The following is a 24,618-nucleotide window of genomic DNA, read 5'->3' on the forward strand; positions in this document are numbered from 1 at the left end:
AACGTGTCAAGGAGATTAAAAGTCCAGAACTTAGACTCTGAGAAGAAACAATACAATCTTACAACCCTCATAATTTAGAAACCCCTTCTGCTACGGACCCCATTCAAGCTGTCCTCAGAAAGTTCCGCAGAACAAAGACCCACTATAACAAAAGCCAGAAAATAGTTCTTCTATTCTGGCCTCCTTTCTTCTACACTAAACAAAACTACACTTTCGTAACCTCAACAGCTCTTCGTAGTGGAGGGAGAGTTCAAGCAGATACAGTAAGGGTGAAAATAAGAGTATCGTGTGGAGCACAGGCTAGGAGGACTCGGGGCACTCAGAAGGACGGCCATCTATTCTCTCACTTTATCTTCATTTCCTAGTAAGTGATAGATGAGGATTCGAGCCCACATCCCAGGCAGCCTATTAAAACCCTTAAAAATGCAGCTTAAAATGAATTAAGAACACAACTTCGAGAACAGAGTAAACCTTCTGAATCACTTCAAACATGTATGAGGTATACAAAGGGGCTCATCCTAACACACTATGCCTTACTTAAAGGACTTTATCTGCCAATGCTGCAGACTTTACAAGACAAGCATGTGCACCAGACGAGCGTGTGTATGTTCACTTACTTAGCAATGTACGTCCCTAAGTAGCTTCTAATCACTGTGTCCGTGGTGAGCAGGCAACTCTCGGGCAACGAAATAATCATCTGTCCCTCCTTACCAAAAAGAAAGTAAAGTTTAGAACACCTGCACTTTGAGAAGGACCTGTGTCCTGCAGTCCACGATTATCTACTAAGAACCCAGGATAACCCGACCATAGACACCAAAGAGCCCACCAACCATCTGGCTCCCAAGCCCGAGTCGGCGGATGCAGGCAAGTCTGCTCCAACAGCGGGTACTACAACCCCAACAAGAATGAAGGGTTCATTATACGACTGACATCCACTAGCAGTCAGCCCTTCACCAGAAAGGAATGTGGAAACTCTCTTGACAGATCCTATCACTACTTCACTTTCTTATACCAGGAAACAGTGTTATAGGAAATAGGCAGAAACCACTCAAAGTAACTCCATCTGGTGAAATCCATGTGTCCAGTGACTACTCCCAGCAAAGGCCTACTCTTCATACGACCTGTGCCAAAACAGACTAAGAAAAGGGCTGCCCAGCCAGCACAAGGGTCTCATTTTACCACATGCAAAAGTAGAGTTTTCAGTTCCTCCCACTGAGATAGAAACACAAAGAAAAATTAAGATGTCAAGTCACAGACACCAGAAACAAATAAAGCATTAAGAAGCCTAACGTTAATTAAGATCCCAGCTTCCATTGTAATTGGCATCTAAGTTGGTTAAATAATCTCAGCCAATAATCTTCTGGGTTCCATTTCTGGTTTCCTCATGTGTGAATCAAGATCAAGATGGACAATCACTACAGTCCCTTCCTGCTCCAACACTGCACAATTTTCTGATTTTAATAACCCACTTAATAAAATGTTCTATATCCTAACTACAGTAAACCTCTTGATTAACACTTACCAAACTGGATGCTTAAAATCTGTGCATTTCACCAGGCGTAAAATATGTACCAGTTTTCAAAAAGTTTAACCAAAGATCATATTGGAAAGAGGTGAAGCAACTGCCAATTATCATTTCATAATCTAAACAAAGACTACCTACGTTTACTGCCATATACATGAGAAGTATATCTCCCCTCCCAAACAGAACACAATTATGTTTCCTCAAAAAATAAAAATAATTGCTGGGGGGAGGGGGTTTGGGAGAAGGGGGTGGGATTATGGACATTGGGGAGGGTATGTGCTTTGGTGAGTGCTGTGAAGTGTGTAAACCTGGTGATTCACAGACCTGTACCTCTGGGGATAAAAATACATGTTTATAAAAAAAAATTAAAAATTAAAATACAAAATAAATAAATAAAAATAAATAAATAAATAAATAAAATAAAAATATTGTGTGATGTGACTGTACTTAATATTATTGAACTGTACACTCGAAAATGGCTAAGATAGTAAATTTCGTCATGTATGTTTTAAAATTATAAAGTTTTAGGGGTACGTGGCTGGCTCTGTCAGTTAAGTGGCGGCCCTCATGATTCCAGGGTCCCTGCTTAGCAGAGAGCCTGCTTTCCTCTCTCCCCCGGCTTGCCGCTCTGCTTAGTTGTGCTCTCTATATCCCTGTCAAATTAATAAATAAAATCTTAAAAATAAATAAATAAATAAAGTTTTAGATTTAAAAAGCAGCCCAAGAGAAATGGAACATTTAAAAGTACCATTCTTTAGGCTAATTGTATAAGTGATCGCTGGATTTCAAAGTTAAGGAACTAAAGGGGCACCCGGGTGGCTCAGTGGGTTAAGCCTCTGCCTTCGGCTCAGGTCATGGTCCCAGGGTCCTGGGATCGAGCCCCGAATCGGGCTCTCTGCCCAGTAGGGAGCCTGCTTCCCCCTCTCTCTCTGCCTGCCTCTCTGCCTGCTTGTGATCTGCCTGTCAAATAAATAAATAAAATCTTTAAAAAAAAAAGTTAAGGAACTAAAAATAAATTAAGGAATTCTAGCTTCACAGAAAATTTGCATTAGATATCCTTTAAATAGCATAGAAAGAACTAAAGTGGACCTTGGAGATCATCTATGTCATTTACCTCCTCATTTTCCAGGTTAGGAAACAAGCCAAGGGGGTCCCACCACCAGCTGAAGATAATCCTGGGACAGGCTCTGAGGCTCTGCCCACTGCTTACTCAGGCTTATGCTTATTCAGGCTTGTACTTGGCATACTAAGCACACCCTCTCAGATGAGAGCCGCTCCCTCCCCTGGCTCTTTAAAATCTAGTCTGCTTTAGGGGCACCTGGGTGACTCAGTGGGTTAAAGCCTCTGCCTTTGGCTCAGGTCATGATCTCAGGGTCCTGGGATTGAGCCCCACAGCGGGTTCTCTGCTCAGCAGGGAGCCTGCTTCCCGCCCCCCTCTGCCTGCCTCTCTGCCTACTTGTGATCTCTGCCAAATAAATAAATAAATAAAATCTTTAAAAATATATATATAAAGTCTGCTTTACACAGTTTGCTGTGGCAGAGGCAGCTAGTTACCAATCCAACATGCCTTCTCTCCTGCCGTTAGTGCAATCCTATCGGGAGGTCACTGCACAAGGGACCTCTGTCACAGCCAGGGGGACTGTGTACCCAGTCACTGGCAGATGTGACAGGACTGGAACTTTCTCAAAAGAAGGAAACCTGCCCTTCTTCACCCCTTGTTCCATCTTGCCGTTCAAGCTCCAGGAGCTACTCCCTGGACCTGAGTGAAAGGGACTTCCTTTAGAATGCGGACAGAGAGCTTGAAGGAGTCTGGGCCTCCCACAGCCATGGGATCGCCACACCAGCCCAGGTCTGCCCATCCAGGCTTGTTTACTTGAGAACAAAATTAAGTTCCACTCTGTTACTTTGGGTTTGTCTCCTATGCAGCAAACTTAAAGCTAACGGACAAAATTATATTCAAACCTATCCTTAGGTAAAAAATGGCTGTGTATCTTAAATATTTTTAATTTACTTGATTTGAATTCACAAAAACAAAGTAGCAAAATCTACATTAGATTTCAAGGATTAGAGAAATTCTCACCTGTAGGGATGTTTTGCTCATCAGCCCTCTTCCTGTACCTAAGACACAAAGAAAAAAAAAGGTAAAAATCCTACAATGTCCAAAAAAACAAAAAACTTATAATATCTTCAAGATCTTAAGGATATCATTTTAAATAAAACATGCAATTGAACAGGGGTGCCTCGGTGGCTCAGTCAGTTAAGCATCTGACTCTTGGTTTCAGCTCAGGTCATGATTTCATGGGATTGAGCCCCACGTCAGGCTCTGAGCTCAGTGGGGAGTCTGCTTGAAGATCCTCTCCCTCTGTACTCCCCCATCCTGCTCTGGCGCGCGCTCTCTCTCTCTCTCTCTCTCTCTCTCAAATAAGTAAATAAATCGTTTTTAAAATGTTACTGAACCTCAAAATTACACCAAGCTGAAGCTGGATCTCTCTCTCATCCTTTGACTCCCAGGGGAAAGCGATCAAGAAGCTGTTCCAGAAAATGTCCTGACCTCCTTTGGGGCTTATAACCCCTGAAGAGCAAAGAGTGAAGACCTAGAGATCATCAACTTTATACAGACCTGCTACCGGGAGTGTTACCCAGTAGGACTGGGTGTCCTTCAAGCTGGACCCTTTCCCCTGCGGCCAGCCCGCTGGGCTGGGGGCCTACTCCCAATGCCCACCCAACCTGAAAAGCTAAACCCTCAAACCACTTTTACCCACTACCGAACCCAGCTTTCCCAATGATGATCTTGAGGCCTCTTTGACTGGCTGACCAGTAAATCCACCCAGCTCCCGCAAAGCTGAGTGGACTACACCCTCCCCTCCCTGACCATGAAAACCATTAGACTCTCCTTGACTGGGTGAGCTCAACAGGGGAGATCCAAGACCACCTCCTCCCTGTGAGCCAAGGCCTCGGCCAGAGCAGTCACAGCACATAACTTCACCAGCTACACTGTCAACACCACTACTGCCCAGAAATTTACCCTTCTAAGCCCAAGGCTCCTTTCCTGTAACAGTCAGCAGCTCTTCTGGCAGGCCTAGGTACACTATGACCTATAATTATCATACGGGGTACAGAATATCCACTTTTTCAAATTCATAGTCCTTGATCTTTTTCTTTCTCTCTCAACTAGGAAGGAATATAATTCAGCAAAGGTCAAGCCCTGCAGGTCTACTGGGAGCTCCCAGTTCATGGAGGGAACCCCTGCCTTGATCCTGGCTCAGATGTCTGCAAGTCTGATTTGATGAATCCTAATTCATCTACCCACCCAGACGCACACTATCTACTCGGACACCTGGTTTTGGTTTCAAAAACTTACTTAATTTCTTCCATGTGTGCCATAGCAGAGTTAATCATTTCTGTGGGCCAGAACCCTTCCTGGAACTGAGTTACTAATGGGAGGATTTTATTTCTATGGGGTCATTCTTTAAAAGACTCGTGTGCTAAATTAAGTGGAAATTTCTCTTCAAATACATGTATGAACAGAATGTGGCATATGGAATAAATCTGGAAGATACTTCACCTGTATTTCTACGATACAGCATCCAGTATCGGAAAACAAATCACAGTAACCTGCACTTACCAAGGCAAGGTAGGAAGTGGCCATTAGGATCCTATAAAAGGAATACTTATTATAGACTTTCCTGCACCTGAAAATTTCTACTATCTTAAGTCCACCTCAGAGACCCAGATTTGGCCAGTTCTTTTGGTGGCAAAAACGAATACTGGGGTCAATTCCCAAAGCATAAATCCTGCTTGCAACTTAGAAATCCTGCCTTGCTCCACAAACTAATTCCCCAGAATTTTGTACATTTTGAGAGACTCCCATAAATGTTCCCTCTTAACAGATTAAAGATAAAGGTATATAAAGCATTTTGGGAAAATATGTTGAAATCCCAACCCACAATGTGATGACATTAGGAGGTAGGGACGTTTGATAAATGTTTAGGTCATAAAGACAGAGCCTCATGAATGGGATTTAGTGCCTACTACAGCAGTAAGAGACCAGAAAGCTTGTCCAGTTCCCAGCTCTGTGTCACGTGAGGACCCAACTTGAAGATGGTAATTTGCAAATCTGTAATCAGTCCTCACTAGACCCTGAACTTGCCCATAACTTGATCTTAGCCTTCCCAGCCCCCAACTGTGAGGAAGGAATTGGTCATCACCCAGTCTATGGTAATTTGTTATAGCAGCCAAAACTGAGTAGGACAGAAGGTTCCCTGACCCCAGAACTGGAACTAGTGGGCTAGGATCATTACCAAACCATTGTACTTTAGCTGCTCTGTGACCATAAATCTGGAGGTGGGCCTGGAAAGAGTTGCACCATTAAAAATGGTTAAGTCTTCATTGCTCCAAATTATAGATAGATTATTTCTTTTTAGGCATTCCACTTAGACATATGCCAGTCCCTGCTTGATAAGTTTAATCCTATCCTTCTTAAGTCAAAGTGACTCCTGAGGCATAGATGAGCCAAAGGCATAAGTCCACTCCTGACACTATTTTCTCTAGACCACCTTGTGAAGAACACCATCCAGTAAAATCTAACAGTGTGGCTTTTCCTGTTTTTGTGCTTCTTGACACATAAAAACAGAAAGTTAAACATTCTGTTAGAGGCTGACAAAAATAGTTTACCATTTTAAATAGGAGCAGCCCTAACATGAAATGGCTCAAAGCAAGCGTTTTAGGCCAAAGTCGTCATAATGCATACGGAACAACTTTAGACACATCACCTCATTCAACCACAGCCACACAGTGATAAATCGTTTATCCTGACAATGTATAAGGAAGTTAACCTGCTCAAAGCTAAATTACCTAATGGGTATTTAATCACATCAGTCTTGAAAAGGAGCGGAGAGGCGTACAATTTAATCTTCTGTAAAAGATCCGCACCTGCCCTGTGCTGTAAAACTTCAAGGCCCTGACTGCACAACTGTGTCTACGGTACAGCAGACCCGGAATCCCTTTGAAGGCCCTCCCCATGGTAACATCCTCAAGCTCACATATGGACAGAACTGGGTGGTACTGAATGCAGGCACACACCCAGAGAATGTTCCCGAAGAAAATGCTAACCTACACTCCAATGATAAGCTCCTCAATTCCAGAAAATTATGTTAATCTACCTCTGCTTAGGTGACTGTTGAACTAAGGACACACAAAAGGCTCCTCTTCTAACACCTGGGGAGCACACCCACAAACCGGCAAAGGGAGTAGTATCTGCTCAGGCCTCCCTAAGGACATCTGTCCTCCAGCTACACCAGCAGAGAAAAGCACCTCCTTATTTTGGAAAACTGTGACTCACCTGAGCTATGGGATAATCCCATCAGCCTGCACGGCTTGAAAATCCCAAGAAATCACTATGAGTTTGATGATAAGGGTGTCACATTACAGAAGTGCCTTCCCTATGAAGACCCAATGAAGACATTTCCCTCAGGTCTAAGCTCCAGAAGTTCCCAATTCTGTTGAGTAAACAACTTAGTTTTGTTTACAGAATACAAAGACTCAGGTAACTGATCATATAAATGGACTCGCTATTAGAAAGATAAGTTATAATTTGTGGCTGATCTCTGACAAGTATGCAGGATCTTAGAATCACGGCTTTTATGTATTATTCTTATCCCTACCTTCCTCTTATTTTCCTATTCTCATTTCCCTTTTTTTAAATTTTTAATATTATTTTACCATTTTGGAATTTCTCCCCAAAAGCCATTCAATTTATTTTTTGAACAAAGTAATGTGTAAATCAATATTATAGCTACAAAGGAGGAAGTCTGACACACAACAGGAGATGTGCTCCCAGAGAGAATACCACCCATCTTCAAGAACTACCCCTGCTTTCCCATCACCTGAGCCCACATGTCTCTCACGCGAGCAAAGTCCTGAGAATTGATGCCAGACCTTACCTGGAAAACAAGCAGGTATTAAGTTTGTATCTTCAAACTTCCTGCCTTTCAGCCACTTCTTAAACTCTATGAATTCAGGCTTGCAGCTCTCATTCACTAATCAAGAGAAGAAAGAAAAAAATGGTATTAAAATCACTACATAATCAGAGCACCATTTATAAAAAGTACTGTCTCAGGGGCACATGGGTGGCTCAGTCAGTTAAGCATCTGACTCTTCATTTCAGCTCAGGTCAAGATCTCAGGGTCGTGAGATCAAGACCCACATCATGCTCCATGCTCGGCATGAAGCCTGCTGAAGATTCTCTCCCCCCTCCCTCTGCTCCTCCCTATACCCCGCTTATGCTACTTCAAAAAAATAAATAATGAATAAATAAAAAGTAACTGTCTCAGACAGATGGTCATATCTTAAAAGAGAATAAGTAACACCTAAATAATGTAAACTAAAAGTGAAAAACCATGCAATCATCTCAAAGAAGCAGAAAAAGCATCTGACAAAATCTAATATTCATGTCTGATCAATAATGCCAACAAGCAAGGAAAGAAAAGAATTTCCTCAACCTGATAATGACCATCTAACAAAAAATCTAGCTGACATAAGGATGAAAAATTGAGTGCATTCCCCCTAAGATCAGAAACAAGCCAAGGAACAAGACGCTTCCAGTCACCATTGTACTAGTGGTTCTAGCCAGTATAAATGAAAGAAAAATAAATAAAAGGCATCAATTACGGATTGAATTTTGTATCCTCAAAATTCTATGCTGAAGTCCTTCAGTACTTCAAAATATGACTTTAGAGATATAGTGTCTTTATAAGAGAAATCAAGTAAAAATGTAGTCATTAGGGTTGCCCCTATTCCAATATGACTAATGTCATTATAAAAAGGAAAAATTTGGACACAGGCACGCAAAGAGGGAAGATGATAGAAGAAACCCGGGGAAGACATTGTCTACAAGCCAAGGAGAGAAGCCTGGAACAGATGCTTCCCTCACAGCCCTGCAAAGAAACCAATCCTGCTGACACCTTAATTTTGGACTTCTAGCCTTCAGAACTGTGAGATAGGGAAATATACAGCTATAAAGGCTGATATGAAAAAAGAAGACCCAATTTAAAAAACAGGCAAAGAAAAAAAATTAAATTAAATTAAAAATAAAAATAATAAAAAACAGGCAAAGGACTTGAAGAAACATTTCTCCAATGATGGTATACAAATGGGGAATAAGTATATTTAAAAAGTTCAACATCATTAATCACTTGGGAAACGCAAATCAAACCTACAATGTGTGTCACCCCATCTCCATTAGGATGGCTACCACCACAAAAAAACAGAAAAAGTGCCAGCAAAGATGTGGAAAACCTGGAACTCTTGAGCACTGCTGGTGAGAATGTAAAATGGTCTAACTGCTATGGTGACTGCTCAAAAAATTAACAGAAGTGACCCAGCACCCAATTCTGGATATAGATCCAAAATAGAAAGCAGGATCTCGAAGAGAAATCTGCCCATGTTCATAGCAGCATTATTCAAAAATAGCCAAGAGGTGGGAAAAAACAACAAATATCTATCAACAGATAGATGGATAAAGAAAATGTGGCATATATACAATGGAATATTATTCAGCCTTAAAAAGGAAGGAAATTCTGACACATGCTACAACATAGATGAATCTTGAGGGCACTACATTACATGAAATAAGCCAGTCACAAAAAGACAAATACTGTATGATTCCACATACATAAGCTATCTAGAAGAAGTTCATTGAAACAAAAGGCAGAATGGTAGCTGCTAGGGGCCAGGGAAAAGAAGGGAATGAGGAGTTACTATTATATGGACATACAATCCCAGTTCTGCAAGATGAAAAGAGTTCTGGAGAAAGCTAGACAACAATGTGGATGTACTTCACACTACTGGACTACACTTAAAAATAATTAAAACAGTAAATTTTACAGTATGTGTATTTTACCACAATTAAAATAAAAAATTTTTTAAAAGATCTCAAGTCAGGGCGGGCACCTGGGTGGCTCAGCGGGTTAAAGCCTCCTCCCTCTCTCTGCCTGCCTCTCTGCCTACTTGTGATCTCTGTCTGTCAAATAAATAAATAAAATCTTTAAAACAAAAAAATAAAAAACCTCAAATTCAGAGAGCAAACCATGGTTGCCAGAGATGAACTGGGTGAGGTGATGGGTGAAAGAGGGGACGGGGAAGACCAGCACGCTTATCCTGATGAGCACTGAGAAAGGTACAGAATGTTCAATCGCTCTATTGTACACTTGAAACTACTATAATACTGTACATTAATTATACTGGAATTTTAAAAATTAAATGTCATAAAATAAATAAATAAGTAAAAATTAGCATTTTCAGCTCAAAAAATGAAGAATGCAAAAAATATATAGACAAGAATTTATACTAAGATAGTATAAATCAAAAACCAATGCGCAAAAATCAATAGCCACGACAAGTACAAACAAGAGCCAGTAAGAAGATGTAATGGAAAGTAATGCCTTACTTACCATAACCACAAAACAAAATTTTAAAAAGGAAAAAAATAAAAAATAAATAAAAAGAAAAAGGAAAGAAAAGGAAGAAAAAAACAGCTAATAAAAAACATGGGCAAAAGATGGAAGTCTCATGAACTGTTGAAAGAAATGTGAAGTTATACAACCACTCTGAAAAACAGTTGCGTAGTTTCTTTAAAAGATACACCTACACCCACCATACGATCCAGTCTTTCTAGTCCTAGGGATTTACCCAAGAGAAAAGAAGTCATGCATCCATGCAAGGACTTGTATGCAAATATTCATAACAGCTAAAAATAAAAACAAGCCAAATGTCCATCAACAGAATAAACAACTCATGGAATATATTCAGCAATTAAAAAACAAGGAGCTATTGATACACATAATTATCTTAAAGTAACTATGCTAAGTAAAAGAAGCCAAATACTGTGTTATTAAATCATTTGATATACTATATGATCATATAAACTATTTATCATATAAAGTATAAAATGCAAATAAATTGATAGTGACAGAAAGCAGATCAGTTGTGGCCTGGATGGGTGGGGTAAGAGCTAAAGAGGGGCAAAAGGAAAGCATTACAGGGGGAAACAAGGAAACTTCTTGAGATGGAGGGATATGTTCATTATCTTGATTGTGGTGATAGTTTCCTATGTGAACATACATGTCAAAATCTATCAAATTATACACCTTAATATTGACATTCATTGTATGTCAAATTATACCTCAATAAAACATTTTTAAAAACAAGATTTAAGGGGTGCCTGGGTGGCTCAGTGGATTAAGCCGCTGCCTTCGGCTCAGGTCATGATCTCAGGGTCCCAAGATGGAGCCCCGCATCGGGCTCTCTGCTCAACAAGGAGCCTGCTTCCTTCTCTCTCTCTGCCTGACTCTCTGCCTACTTATGACCTCTCCTTCTCTGTCAAATAAACAAATAAAATCTTTAAAAAAAAAAAAATTATTTAAAAAAATCCAAGATATGGGGCGTCTGGGTGGCTCAGTGGGTTAAGCCTCTGCCTTCGGCTCAGGTCATGATCCCAGGGGCCTGGGATCGAGTCCCACATTGGGCTCTCTGCTCAGCAGGAAGCCTGCTTCTCCTCATCTCTCTCAGTCTGTCTCTCTGCCTATTTGTGATCTCTCTCTCTGTCAAATAAATAAATAAAATCTTTAAAAAAATAAAAATAAAAATAAAAAATAAAAATATTTAAAAATCCAAGATAAAAGCTTTCCAAAATACTCTACCATAAACTAGAGAACAGATCTTACAGTAACAGCATTTAATCAGTGACTGTGCAATTAGCAACTACGATAGACACAGCACTATGTAAACCACAGTAGGGAATGTTCAACATGTTCTTCAAATACAAAAGCTGACAACTTAGTTGGGAAATAAGACTTCAATAGAAAACAACTAAAAAACCATAGGTCCTTAAGCATCATAACAAAGGGTGATGTCAGTGAAAACTGAAAATGACATTACCAAAAATGTAAGATCTCACCTCAGTCTTAAAAGTTGGAGAAAAACTGAGTAAGCAGGGAGAAGGAAAACAGATGCTCTAGACTAAAGGATTCTGAGAAACGGCACGGCAGAGGTCGACATGTGTGCGTCGTGCCCCGGGAGAGGTATGGAGAGAACATACTTCTGGTACAGGAGGGCCAGGAGGGAGCCCACAGAGACCACGCAAAAGGGAATGAATATCCCTGGAGGCTTTAACCCAAAAAAGGCACCATATGAGTAGTTCCTTAGAAAGTGAGATTCAAGCAATAAATGGATACCAGCAAGGAAGAAAAACAAGGGTGTAAGTAAACCAACAAAGAGCCACCTCAATTCATCTTCCAGTAGTGAAAGAGAGAGGGAGAAGTTAACCTAAGAAAAACTAGATGATATTTAGTAGGATCTTGGTCACAGGAAGCAAAGAAGGAAATAGTAAAAAGACTCCTTCAGATGGTGCTGACAGGCTTGGGGTCAACTAGGAGTTTTACTAATTTTTCTGATAGGCCTGGAGTCAGGAGGATTTTTATTAATTTTTATTAAAAATAACTGCATTTATATAGTACTTTCCAGCTTGCCAAGCACTTCCACATGCAATGTCTTGTTCACACTCCGTTACACTGAATCTGAAATGATGAATTTATACCCAAACACTGATATTCTACAGACAGCTGGAGGTCAGAAGAAAGGTCAGGACTAGAAATAGAAACCTGAGAGTCATCCGTAGAGAAGACACAGTTGAAAGCAATGAGAAACATATTCACAGTCCCACTAGGGACTGTACATAATTAAAAGTACATAATGGCACTATTAAAAAGACTATTCTCTAAGAAATATTCTCTTTGAACATTGCCCATGTGCCTTTGAGAAAAGCTATGTGTATCTGTCAACACCACTCAACCTTCTTTGCACCACTGGCACCAAAAGATCAAAACTGTACCTCCTCTTGATACAGAACTTCTGAAGAGTTTCTGTCTTCTGATCCGGCTTGTTCTTCCTCTTCCCCTCTTCATCCTAAAATTGCAATTTCTGTTCAGTTGTCCAATCTAAAGCAAAAGCATCTTCTTTGCCTTCCTTTCCAATTGTATGACAAACACTCTTCTTTGTACCTACAAGGATTTAAATACACAAACTTACATTATTTGGTAAACCATTTCTCTAAAAAGTGTTTTAGTACAAAAACATTTATACTGTCAGCTAAATCATGATTCTTTGTGCAGTAAGGGAATGCCTATTATATCAGTCCTTCCAAAACGGTTTTATCTTGAGGTCCTACTAAATGCTGATTAATCATAGTAATCCTGGAAACTGATTTCACAACTGCATGCTTTGGTGACGTACACACCTCCATTCTAACCAGTATCTACTGAGCACCAACCCAACACACTTTTAAAAAAAACAGTAGCCATGAAGCCCTCATCAGCCAGTAAGTCTTGGGGGGGGGGGGGATCTTCTTTAAAAAAAAAAATTCCTCTATTAATATGAAGGAAATAATGATTTGTTCTTAGAATCAGGACACTGAAATCAATAATAAGTAAAGGGGGGTTGCAACAGATTGGGGAGGGAATGGGGGCCATGAAAAGCAGACAGAACAAAGGAATGATCATAAAATCTAAAATTACCATTGTAGTTTTTACATGCTACGTCTTTAGAAGCATAAAAAATTAAATACATTAACCACACCAGAATGATAGTGGCGTGGAGTATGACGCAACCATTAATAGGAAAAAGGGATGTGCTCAAGTGTCCGAATGTTCAAGATACAGTAAATGGAAAATAAAGCTGCAGAACATTTAAAGATCCCTTTCGGGTTTGCTTTTGACACATTCAGTATGTTCATATAACAAGAGAAGTTAAGGAAGGATATTCAAAAACGAGCCTGAGGAGGCAGCTTTTACTATTACTTTTGTATCCTCCCATTCTGTGACTCACCCATACATGAGCACATAAATCACACAACACGAATATTACTTGTGGGCGTATATGTGCATTTTAACCACACAACTGGTTCCAAAGTCTACTTCTACTAATACCGGACAGAAAAGAGTAACGGGCCCCATGGAAGCCGCCGTGGAAGGCTCCCTGATCTACCCAAGGGCTCGAGCTGGGTCCCGGAGCTAACACGGGCTCGTCCCCTCCGGTGTCCAGAGCCTCGCCAGTACGGGGACGCCCGGCGACAGCACGGCTAACCCCCCGGCCTCGCTGCCACCAGCCTTGGACTCGCACTTGAGGCTGAGCCTCCGGCCCTGGAGGGACCAACTCCCGGCCGCAGGCTCCTGAGCATCCCCCAGCGCGTCTCAACCGCGGCTTCTGGGGCGACATCCGCTGAAGGACGTGCAGAAGACGGGGGCTGGGCGGGAGGAGGCGGGGATTACTGCAGCGCGCAGCTGAACGCCAGGCCCGGTGGGCGTCTGCGAGCTGAGCTGCTCTTTGCACAACAACAAACAATGAAAACAGAAGGAAAGCGCCAGCACCACCCGCGTCCCCCAGCTTCCGTCACCCCGCAAGTCCTTCCGGCTCACCTCGCGGAGAGGCGGCGGGCCCAGCGCGTGCAGAAACCCAAAGAGGACCCCAGATGAACTCGAGTTAAAGAGCGGGCGCAAGCACAGGTGGTAGACGCCAAGCGCAGGGACGCCCGCCTGCAGCCTTCACCAACCCAAGTCCTCAGTTTCCACCCGGAAGTCACGCCACGCTGTGCCGCCACCCCCGGGCGTGCGTCTGCGCCTGCGCCTGCGGCTGCGCCTGCGCCTGCGGCTAGTTTCCCGGAAGCGCTGCGGCCGGCCCTCCCAGCTGGAGTCTGGAGTATATAAACCCCAGGGCACACCAGCAGGGCACGCGGGCGGGGAGAGTGCGCTCTGTAACCTCCGCCTGCGCAGTCTTTTTTTTTTTTTTTCTTAAAGATTTTATTTATTTATTTGACAGAGAGAGATCACAGTAGACAGAGAGGCAGGCAGAGAGAGAGAGGAGGAAGCAGGCTCCCCGCCGAGCAGGGAGCCCGAGGCGGGACTCGATCCCAGGACCCTGAGATCATGACCTGAGCCGAAGGCAGCGGCTTAACTCACTGAGCCACCCAGGTGCGCCTGCGCAGTCTTATTTTTAGAAGAGGAGAGGGTCCTCCTGGGCGTGCAGCCTCACAAGGCCGGGCCGGTAAAGCAATCGGCTCCCCTCTTTGTCCCTCGGTACTTCGACCTCCGCCTCGCGCTGGGGCTTTTGCCTCCGCCCCGCCCCGCCCCATCCTCGGTCGGCCGGGGCCTGGCGTCGCCCCACGTGAGTTACAGCCTCGTTACCGCAGTCCCAGCCTTAAAGAGTTCCTGGGTATGGAGCTCAGTTTCTGCCCACCGCCTCCGCACTGTGCTTAATGACTTGCTTCCCAGGAGTACAGTGTGAAGAGGGAAGAAAGTTAACTCCAGTGGAGAAACCTGGCAGATAGTGCCTTGGTCAGGTGATGAGAATTAACGGGGATAAATCATGTTGAAAGCGTGCTCCCCAAATATAGGAAGGGTACTTCACCTCTATGGCATTCCTCCCCAAAACCCATATCCCCAGTTCTTCTTGAGAAAAATATCAGACAAACCCAAAAACGCCCAACCACGTACTTTGACACAATCATGAAAAACAAGCAAACACAGAAGCTCATAAACAAAAAATACAAAAACAAAAAACTAAGGAGACAAGACAGTTACACGTAATGGTGACAGTTACACGTAATGGTGGTATTCTGGAGAGCGTCCTGGAATAGAAGAAAGATTTTAGAGGGAAAGCTAGTAAAATCCAAATATAGCACGCAACTTTGTTAATACTACTATTGAATGTTGCTTTTTTACTTGTGACAAATAATGGATGTTAATTATAAGGCGAATTCGATGAGGAATTCTCTACTACATATGCAACTTTTCAACAAATATATTCTAAAATTAAGTTTATTGAAAAATGGGATAGGGACCAGCTGAATGGCTCAGTTAACCATCTGACGCTTGATTTCAGCTCCCGTCATGACATCAGGGTTGTGAGATGGAACCCTACATTGGGCTCTGTGCTGAGCAGGGAGCCTGCTTAAGATTCTCTCTCTCCTCCCTCTGCCCACCCCGCACCGCTAAAGCACATGCTCTCTCTTTAAAAAAAAAAAAAAAAAAAAAAACTAAGGAAAGAAAGAAAAATGAAGGGGGAACTGGAAATAGTTGGCTCCAGATTTGGACCTATGAGTCAATGCTGTCATCAAGGATCAAGGCTCTAATTTTCCTCAATGCCATTCTTGGGAAGTTAGCTACTCGCCTATTAGTTTGTTTCTTCATAGTGTCAAGACAAGTTGCTGCAGCTCCAAACATCACATCCTCGAACAAATGAATTCACGACAGGATTAAAAAGATCCAAAGAGACACTATTCCCTTTTATGGGGGAGGAAAATAATGCATATTCCCATTTTCTAGATAGGAATTGGCAAAAATTCTCTCCTTGAGGAAACTCTAGCCAGACTCTTCTGAGCCTTCCTCTGAACTAGACCTCGGTCATGACCTATAAAATCTACAAAGGCAGTACATTGATTTCATCCCCTCCCCCCACACACACACATTAAAATTATATTTTTAAAAAGCAAACACTAACAGTTTCTGAGAGCTCAAAGCTGCAACCCTAAGATGACCCTAGCCCTCTTTAACTTACTCAAGGCTGCCAAAAAGAATTTACTATTTGTTTTGGCCAACAACTGATAATAAGCCCTTCACCACCATTTGTTAGAGCATTTACTTAAAAGGATTTACAATCTGACTACAACTCAGTAGTGTTTTCTCAAGGACTTAAAAGCCATTCCTTTGAAATATCATCATCAGAAAAGATAGGGCCTCTGTCTCCCAGTCTCTGCATAGCCTACACAGCTGGCTTAAGGACATTTGCACTGACCCACTCTATAATTTTTCATTTCTCCGACTCTACTCAAGCCCCTCCATTTCCCATCCCTACTCCCTTGTTCTCTTTTTTTTTTAAAGATTTTATTTATTTATTTGACAGACAGAGATCACAAGTAGGCAGAGAGGCAGGCAGGAAGAGAGGAGGAAGCAGGCTTCCTGCTGAGCAGAGAGCCTGATGTGGGACTCGATCCCAGGACCCTGAGATCATGACCTGAGCCAAAGGCAGCGGCTTAACCCACTGAATCACCCAGGCGCCCCTTGTTCTCTCTTTTTAAAACACTCAGCCACCTCTGTACAAATCCAGGTTGAGTTCAGTTCATGCTGGAACCACTTCCCTATTTCAGTAGTATATTACTGATGAACTCTGTCCTTACCACCTCAAATAGTATCCAGTGTTATTTATCTTTAACAAAATTAATTGCTGAGAATTACATATCTACTATGCATCTCAGCTACAGTTTGATTCTGCACATCAAAACAATGCTCTACCCTTTTAAGAAGGCTTGTTGAACATCCTAAACAAGCAAAATATGTAAGAAGAAAAGCCGGTGCCAAGTGGAGTTCTATGAGTGTAAATGATCACAGGCAAGAGAAGAGCCTGAGAGCTTAACTTGTCATTTAACAGTACTGTTTTCCTACATCTTTTATGTTAACAGATACCAAAGAATTGGGTACTCTTAAGCAAATAAAATGGCTGCTTTCAGGGCACCTGGGTGGCTCAGTGGGTTAAGCTGCTGCCTTCGGCTCAGGTCATGATCTCAGGGTCCTGGGATCGAGTCCCGCATTGGGTCCCTGCTCAGCAGGGAGCCTGCTTCCCTCTCTCTCTCTCTCTCTCTGCCTGCCTTTCTGTCTACTGTGATCTCTCTGTCAAATAAATAAATAAAATCTTTAAAAAAAAAAAAAAAAGTCTGCTTTCAACCAGTGGATGGTAAAGATGTGTTTATTCCACAAGTTAAAAGATGTAATAAACATTCCTTCTCCATATAGCAGCCAGGATAATCTCAGAGTTGACTCACAACTAAGCAGTATCTTCCAAGCTAGCTCATACTACAGAGATCTGGGGCCTTCGACTTCACTCTTTTGTTTCATTTCTCAAGTTGTTCAGAAGTCAGACAAGGTGCTATGTATGGAAGTTGGTAGGGGCTTCACAAACACACCGCAAGGGCCAAGACCCAAATTTGACAGGGAGGAAAAAAATTAAAAGTTATCTGCTTAATTCACTGGCTTTAAATTAGCATGCTTTTCCAAAAAAAAAAAGTTTCAGAATGTTCCCCATGCTTAAATCTGTCCTTTCCTTTGTGATTCTTCTCATGTTCTTATGCTTACAAAGTCCTTTTCCCACAAATTTTAGTTATATTTTCTTTTACCTGTTTTATGGTTTCATTTATGTAACTGTAAATTTTCTCATCTTAGAAATTAACTGAGGACATTATGCAAATCACTCCCTTTCCCCACTACCATTTTTGCAATAATTTTTTGTTAATCTCATAATTGTTAATACCACTTTCATCATATGCTAAATTTTTACTTCTCCATGATATTTTATGTATTGCATTTTCTTGAGTGTCCTGCCTCATTGACCTGTAAAGTCTTGTGGGATCAGTACTAAAAGGATAAACAAATCAGGTAGAAGATATAATTCACGGCCCTTTAGGAATTTGCCTTTTGAAACAGCAGGCCCTCACCATGCCCAGTTTCCTGCATACCATATGCTATCTGTGAATGGCTCTCTTAGTGAATTTAATTCCTTCTAACACTGGCTCAACCCAGCTATAGAAGAAAGCAGCACGTAATGTGGAGAGAGGCCAGCAAATGACCCACCAAGTACACACTTAGATAAAAGAAAATCCAAAACAAAGATCTTAGTTATCCCAAGTTAAAAAAAAAAAAAAAAAAAAAAATCCCCAAAGGTTACACTGCACAATGCCATTTATGTAACATTTTTAAAACAATTTTTATTTTTTTTTAAAGATTTTATTTATTTATTTGACAGAGAGAAACCACAAGTAGTTGGAGAGGCAGGCAGAGAGAGAGAGGAGGAAGCAGGCTCCCTGCCAAGGAGAGAGCCCCATGCGGTACTCGATCCCAGGACCCCGAGATCATAACCTGAGCCGAAGGCAGCGGCTTAACCCACTGAGCCACCCAGGCGCCCCAAAACAATTTTTAAAATGAGGAACAGGGGCACCTGACTGGCTCAGTTGATAGGGCGTGTAACTCTCGATCTCAGGGTTGTGAGTTCAAGCCCCACATTGGGCACAGAGCTTACTTTAAAATAAATAAGTAAATAAAAATTTGGGGCGCCTGGGTGGCTCAGTGGGTTAAAGCCTCTGCCTTCGGCTCAGGTCATGATCTCAGGGTCCTGGGATCAAGCCCTGAATCAGGCTCTCTGCTCAGCAGGGAGCCTGCTTTTTCCTCTCTCACACTCTCTCTCTCTCTCTCTCTCTCTCTCTCTCTCTCTGCCTGCCTCTCTGCCTACTTGTGATCTCTGTCAAATAAATAAATAAAATCTTGAAAAAAATAAAATAAGGAACAGATTACTGGTTCCCAGGCAATGGAGTGGGAGGGTGGGCAAGAGAGAGATGTTTGGCTATAAAAAAGCAACACTGGGGGTCCTTGTACTGATAGAAATGTTTTATATCTGGACTACAGTGCTGGACAGACAAACCTACATTGATAAAATTGTACAGATCCAAATACACACACTAGTAAGTACAAGAAACACTGAGGAAATCTGAATATGATTGGTAGGTTGTTTTGATGTCCGTATCCTCATTAGGATATTGTACTATACTGCTGCAAAACCTTACCATAAAGGAAATCTGGATAAAGTATAAGGAGTCTCTGTATTCCTTTTTGTTACTGCATGTGAATCTGCAATTATCTCAATAGAAATGTAGGTCAAAGAAAGCCGGGGTCTTGCCCAGATTGTTAGTTTTGTTTTGTCAGTTTTGTTTTTTGCAACTGCTTGAAAACCCACCTTGAAATTGCAGCATAATTGGAGTCTGTCTAAAGCATTGCTTGTAACTTTCTGTTGTGATGGAAATACTGTAGATCTGCACTGTCCAATACAGCGTCTACAACACCTGTGACTACTTGAAATATAGCTAAGGCAACTAAAGACTGAATTGTAAATTATATTATTTCGATTAAATTTACATTTAAATAGCCACTAGTGGCGGTGACTCCCTTACAGGGGCGGTACAAAAACGAGATTTTATTTTTTTATAGTCCCCTATTCCTCTGGGTAAATAGGAAGTAAGAGGAAGAAAAATTATTTCCCACCACTGAACTAATTCTCGAAGTTTCTGGGGATCCATTTCCTCACTTTGAAACTGGGAAAATAAGATGAACCCTGACAAGTTAGAGTGTGAGAAAGGGCTTCAAATCCCCCCTCCCACCTATAACCTGCAGGACCTTTTAAGTAATTTGACAAGTAACTTGATAAGCCTGCAAACAACTAGGGAGGTAATCCTGTGACTTATCAGTGAATGTTCCCCACTATTATGTAAAAACCATACAGGGATTAGCAAGTAGATTTGCTTTCACGTACTTAAGAAAGAAAACAACACAACACACACATGATCCCTTGCCATGCTGCTCCTAGCTTATTCCATAACTACAGTTCCAAAGACTTCAGTTCGAGAGATTTTCTTTAAACATCAGGAGAAAGAAGAAAAGAAAAAAAAAAGTCTAGACAAATACGCTATTTCTTCAAGTGCACACGCAAATAGTTTAATGGGAGAATACGAGGGAAAACTCATGGAGAACCAAGAACAAAGCTTCAGTTTAGATCTAAACAGTGAGTGACTCGGCGAAATCGAAGAATTACCCCCACTGCAGGGCGGGGCAGTCGTCAGACGAGCCCCGGCACCCACCGCCAGTTTTGCAGCTCAACCTAGCAGCCCTACCCATTCTCCACCAGCTCGGGGGCGGTCCCGGGAAGCCACGCCCTAAGGGGGCGCGTCCGGCCCCGCAGCCCCTGGCAACCTCGGGCTTCGCGCAGGCGCGCCGAAGCCTGCCGGTGAACTCCGGGGCACCGCGCGCACAAATTCCATTTGACGGCTCTCCCGGCCTGTACTTCGTGCGCCCCCCACACAGCCATGTCGTCCTGCAGCCGCGTGGCGCTGGTGACCGGGGCCAACAAGGGCATCGGCTTCGCCATCGTGCGTGACCTGTGCCGGCAGTTCTCAGGGGACGTGGTGCTCACGGCGCGGGACGAGGCGCGGGGCCGCGCGGCCGTGCAGCAGCTCCAGGCCGAGGGCCTGAGTCCCCGCTTCCACCTGCTGGACATCGACGACCTGCAGAGCATCCGCGCCCTGCGCGACTTCCTGCGCAGGGAGTACGGGGGCCTGGACGTGCTGGTCAACAACGCGGGCATCGCATTCAAGAGTAAGGGGATGCAGACGAAGAGGGGAGGTGGACCTCCGGAGCTCCTCTTACCAGGGGTGGACGCCATCTGTTGGGAAATCCAGGCGATCTCGCTTTTAATGACTGTGGCATCCAAAATGGCCCCTTAGGGCAGGGGGAGGGATGGAGGGACAGCATTGGGACACAGGCAAAGTCCAACAGAAATTGCCTCGTTTATCAGCTGCCCTGCCTATCAGCCTGAGTGACCTTTGTGTTCCTCTGATTACTGGGGATTTTTTCCAAGTTGTCAGAAAGTTTCTGTCAGATCGGACTTTAAGGCAGTTCTCTTATTTTTACTGCATTTTGTAATAAACTAGAAAACTGCACAAATTGGTAAGGCGATCCCACACCTTCGTCCAGCCTTCCCCAATGGTGCCGTTTTATACGACTACAGCATTATCAAATGCGAAAATTGTCAGTGGCAGGATACTGTTACCTAGATGCCAGCTTTACACAAAATTCAAAACATTTCACATGTACTTTTTTAGTATATAACATTTTCTGGAATTTTCCCACAAGGCTCCTACTAACGCTGCTTCTCTCTTTTTCCCCCCGGGAAGCTAATGATCCCACACCGTTTCATATTCAAGCAGAAGTGACCATGAAAACAAACTTCTTTGGTACCCGAGATGTGTGCACAGAACTCCTGCCTCTGATGAAACCCCAAGGTGAGCCTGATGAGGGGCCCAAGCTGTGGTGTTTCGGGAATGATCTGGCCCCTGCCTCTCTGACCTCTTCTACAGGACCCGGGCCCCTCTCCTTGCTCAGCCACACCAGCCTCCTTGCTGTGTCTCCAACTGGACCCTCTGTCTCAGGACCCTTACACACTTGGCCCGCAGTCAGCAGTGCCCTCTGTCCTGCTAGTCCCTCACAACTGCCTCTGTCTTATCCTTGAAGTCTTCCTTCAGATCTCTCCTCAGAGAGACCTTTTACTCCCGCAGTGCCACTCACAGGGGATGTTCCCTAAGGATTCCTTCCTGGACCCTTTCTCCCCCACAACCCTTTCACCCAGGATTTTACTACAACTAGTGGACGCCTCACTCTCCAAACTCTCAGGCCCCCCTAACATCGGTCACCTGCCTAGAACATTCCCAGAGCTCCAGACACACATGTTTCTCTTCCTGCCTCTCCTTCTCCTCAGGATGCCCTCACAGAGCCTGTCCAGCCTGGGTGCAAGACCCTTCCCCATGGCCAGCAGAAGGCCTACACACTCACATGTGCAGAGCTAATGATGGCCACAGGCCAGAGGTACGTCTCCATGCAGATGGGACATCTGTGATACTGGATGCCTCTTGTTCCCGAAACCACTGTTCATGCCTTTATCCTCATTCCTCCCCCTCCCCCCTCTCTCTTCCACCTGATAGCCCATCCCCATTCACCTTTCAAAGGGACTTCAAGTTCAGCCTCTGTACTGGTCCTGACGACCTGCAACGACACTAGTCCAAGGAGTGCCTTCCCTCCAGTCCACTCCCATTCCGATAGGAGAAGGCTGCACAAGTCTAGAATGAGTGGGTTGTTTCAGCCGCTGCACAATGCAGCTATGTTCACTGTCCCTCCAGTTTTCCCAGATGGGGAAGGCACAATCCACTCCATTATGCCCCTAGGAATTCTGACATAGAAATTTAAAGCTATAGTCACATGGTTTCTTGATTAGAGACTATCCTTGCTTTCCATTCCTATACTTGCACCCCTCGTCCTGGGAACATGGTAAGAGTAGGAAGAAAAGGAAGTTGAGATGATGTGGGGAAGAATGGTGAGGTCAAGTCGGCACCCTCCCCGATACCCTCTCCCCAGTATCCCCAGGGAAGCAGAAGAATCTCTCCAGTGGGGATTGTCCCTTGGCACCTACCCGCCTCATATTGAGTGTGAGTACATGTTCATGAATGTGTCTAAGCCCCACATACCTTTATCTCGTGTTGAAGACAACCAAAGATTCAGATGCCTGTTGCAGTTCTCTGTGGAACCACTTCTCTGCATATGAAAATGTATTGCTTGGCCTGCAGAAATGATAAGGTCTTAGGACAAATTTCTGCAGCATCTTCTGTCTTCATCTTGCTATACTGCTTAAGCATTGGCATCTTCTTCTGGGTTTCTCCAAAGCTTGGTCCAGAAACAGTGCCTTGACTTGTCCGGACCACCTGTTTGGAGCCTCCCAAGCTACTACCTTCAACCTAACTTGCCACCTATGTGGAAGACCTTCCCCTTGGGAAATCTCTCCCATAACTATCTCCAGTCTTTGTCTCTTTTGCTGAGAAATGGAAGAGTCCTTAGATTTTGCTGGGGGGGGGGGGGGGCGGGCGTGTTGCTCACAGGGTGCAGAGTCTATGTCAACAGTTTCCCCAGCTCTGCGTTTCTGCAACTTTCCCATTTCCACTCCTCTCAGGGACCAGATGGCCATTTCATAAAGGCATACCAGGATATCCACTTCCTAGTTCCACTCCCATTCCAGTCTTCGAAGGGGTTCTTCTGAGGGGCATTGACTTGTCCAACTTTATTCTGCCCCCTAAATTGCCATAGGGACTTCCACAGGCCATGCCCTCTACGGACTTCCTTCAGTCCCCCAGTTTTCCACTGCCTCTCTCCATGACTGTATTCTCAGGCCATAACACATGCCCAAGTTCATAAAAACTCCATCATAGACAAATCACCATGCAAGGCAGGCCACTAAACCAATTTGTTTTTATCATCCTCAAACAGAGTAGCAGCCTTCCAAACCAGTTGGATCTGCCCTCCGTACACCGGTCAGCTCCTTATTTGTACAGACCTATTTGAGGCCACTCCCCATGAGATCTTCAGGTGGTCCCAAAGGTGGCCTTAGGGAGAAAGAGGGAATCCCCTCTTGAATGCAAGGAGTGTCTCCTTATATCCTCCTTAACCATGTTCTTCCTTACAGTATTTCCATTTTTCCTATGGAACATAGGCTCAGTGCCCTCCCCCTAGAATTTTTCGGACTTCATCAGAGACATCACGGGTATAACAATTTCCAAGACCATATCATAGTCTTCACACATACAGGCAGTCTTCACGGATGCGTGTAGCATATTAATAAAGTCTCAGTGGAAATTTTCTGTACAAAGTCTTGGTGAAATTGGCATTTGTCGTTCTTGAGCCTTTCGATGTAACGTTGTGTATTGTTATTTCAGGCAGGGTGGTGAACGTGTCCAGCATGGTGAGTCTGCGGGCCCTGAAAAATTGCAGCCCAGAGCTGCAGCAGAAGTTCAGAAGTGAGATCATCACAGAGGAGGAGCTGGTGGGGCTCATGAACAAGTTCGTGGAAGACACGAAGAAAGGCGTGCACAGGAAGGAGGGCTGGCCCGATACTGCCTATGGAGTGACAAAAATCGGCGTCACGGTCCTCTCCAGAATCCATGCCAGGAAACTGAGCGAGCAGAGGAAAGGGGACAAGATCCTCCTGAACGCCTGCTGCCCTGGATGGGTGAGAACAGACATGGCAGGACCTAAAGCCACTAAAAGCCCAGAAGAAGGAGCAGAGACCCCTGTCTACTTGGCCCTTCTGCCCTCAGATGCTGAGGGGCCTCATGGGGCATTTGTTATGGAGAAGAAAGTTGAACAATGGTGAGCTGAATTTATAGCTCTGTCCATGGATCCCCTTAGAATCGCCCTCCTTTGACCAAAAGGACTCTTCCAGTATCAGTAATATCCCTAACCACAGCAAAAAAGGTATAAAATATCCCTGCTGAGTATTCAATTTCAGGAGGCTACTAATTCAGGGAAGGTTCTTTTGATTTCTTCTGTGATACAGGCACAGAATGAAATCAATGAGATAATGAACTGCAGACATGAATAAATGTTTCTCTGTAAATGTTGATTTGT

The 24,618-nt window shown here is 43.5% G+C and overlaps 2 protein-coding genes across 8 annotated transcripts in view; one reads left to right on the top strand and one right to left on the bottom strand.

Moving 5' to 3' along the window:
* The window catches only part of SETD4 (SET domain containing 4), a 67,022-nt gene extending 52,793 nt beyond the window's left edge, over positions 1-14,229 (bottom strand). For 4 of the 6 annotated variants that reach the window (XR_009351222.1, XM_059164679.1, XM_059164676.1 and 1 more), the window contains exons 1-5: positions 13,996-14,226; positions 12,414-12,582; positions 7,468-7,563; positions 3,606-3,643; positions 618-706 (exon numbers count right to left, since the gene is read on the bottom strand). Coding sequence is in view for 5 of the 6 variants with exons in the window: in XM_059164679.1 (XP_059020662.1) it covers positions 618-706; positions 3,606-3,643; positions 7,468-7,563; positions 12,414-12,486 (296 nt within the window). In the remaining variant the exon portion in view is untranslated. Of the gene's footprint in view, positions 1-617; positions 707-3,605; positions 3,644-7,467; positions 7,564-12,413; positions 12,583-13,699; positions 13,920-13,995 lie in introns of those variants that run through there. The other 2 variants (XM_059164677.1, XM_059164678.1) reach the window with 2 other exon arrangements.
* Positions 14,230-20,114: 5,885 nt separating this feature from the next.
* On the top strand, positions 20,115-24,611 carry LOC131825351 (carbonyl reductase [NADPH] 1). 2 transcript variants are annotated; one of them, XM_059164682.1, is made up of 3 exons: positions 20,115-20,766; positions 21,345-21,452; positions 21,926-22,239. In XM_059164682.1, exons 1-3 carry the CDS (start codon positions 20,478-20,480, stop codon positions 22,222-22,224), a joined length of 696 nt encoding a protein of 231 aa, XP_059020665.1. In that variant the 5' UTR covers positions 20,115-20,477; the 3' UTR covers positions 22,225-22,239. The 2 variants fall into 2 exon arrangements, with proteins under 2 accessions (XP_059020665.1, XP_059020664.1); XM_059164681.1 differs by lacking the exon at positions 21,926-22,239 and adding an exon at positions 23,928-24,611 and having other exon boundaries at positions 20,128-20,766.
* The last annotated feature ends 7 nt before the right edge of the window (positions 24,612-24,618 follow it).

Source organism: Mustela lutreola, chromosome 2 (genome assembly GCF_030435805.1).
Source record: "Mustela lutreola isolate mMusLut2 chromosome 2, mMusLut2.pri, whole genome shotgun sequence".
Classification (NCBI taxonomy): domain Eukaryota; kingdom Metazoa; phylum Chordata; class Mammalia; order Carnivora; family Mustelidae; genus Mustela; species Mustela lutreola.

Excerpts from the sequence above, each read along its gene's own strand:
- LOC131825351 (XM_059164681.1), top strand. The coding sequence starts at position 20,478 with ATGTCGTCCTGCAGCCGCGTGGCGCTGGTGACCGGGGCCAACAAGGGC. Across the intron at positions 20,767-21,344 it reads CGCGGGCATCGCATTCAAGA|CTAATGATCCCACACCGTTT; the intron begins GTAAGGGGATGC and ends CCCCCCGGGAAG. Across the intron at positions 21,453-23,927 it reads GCCTCTGATGAAACCCCAAG|GCAGGGTGGTGAACGTGTCC; the intron begins GTGAGCCTGATG and ends TTGTTATTTCAG.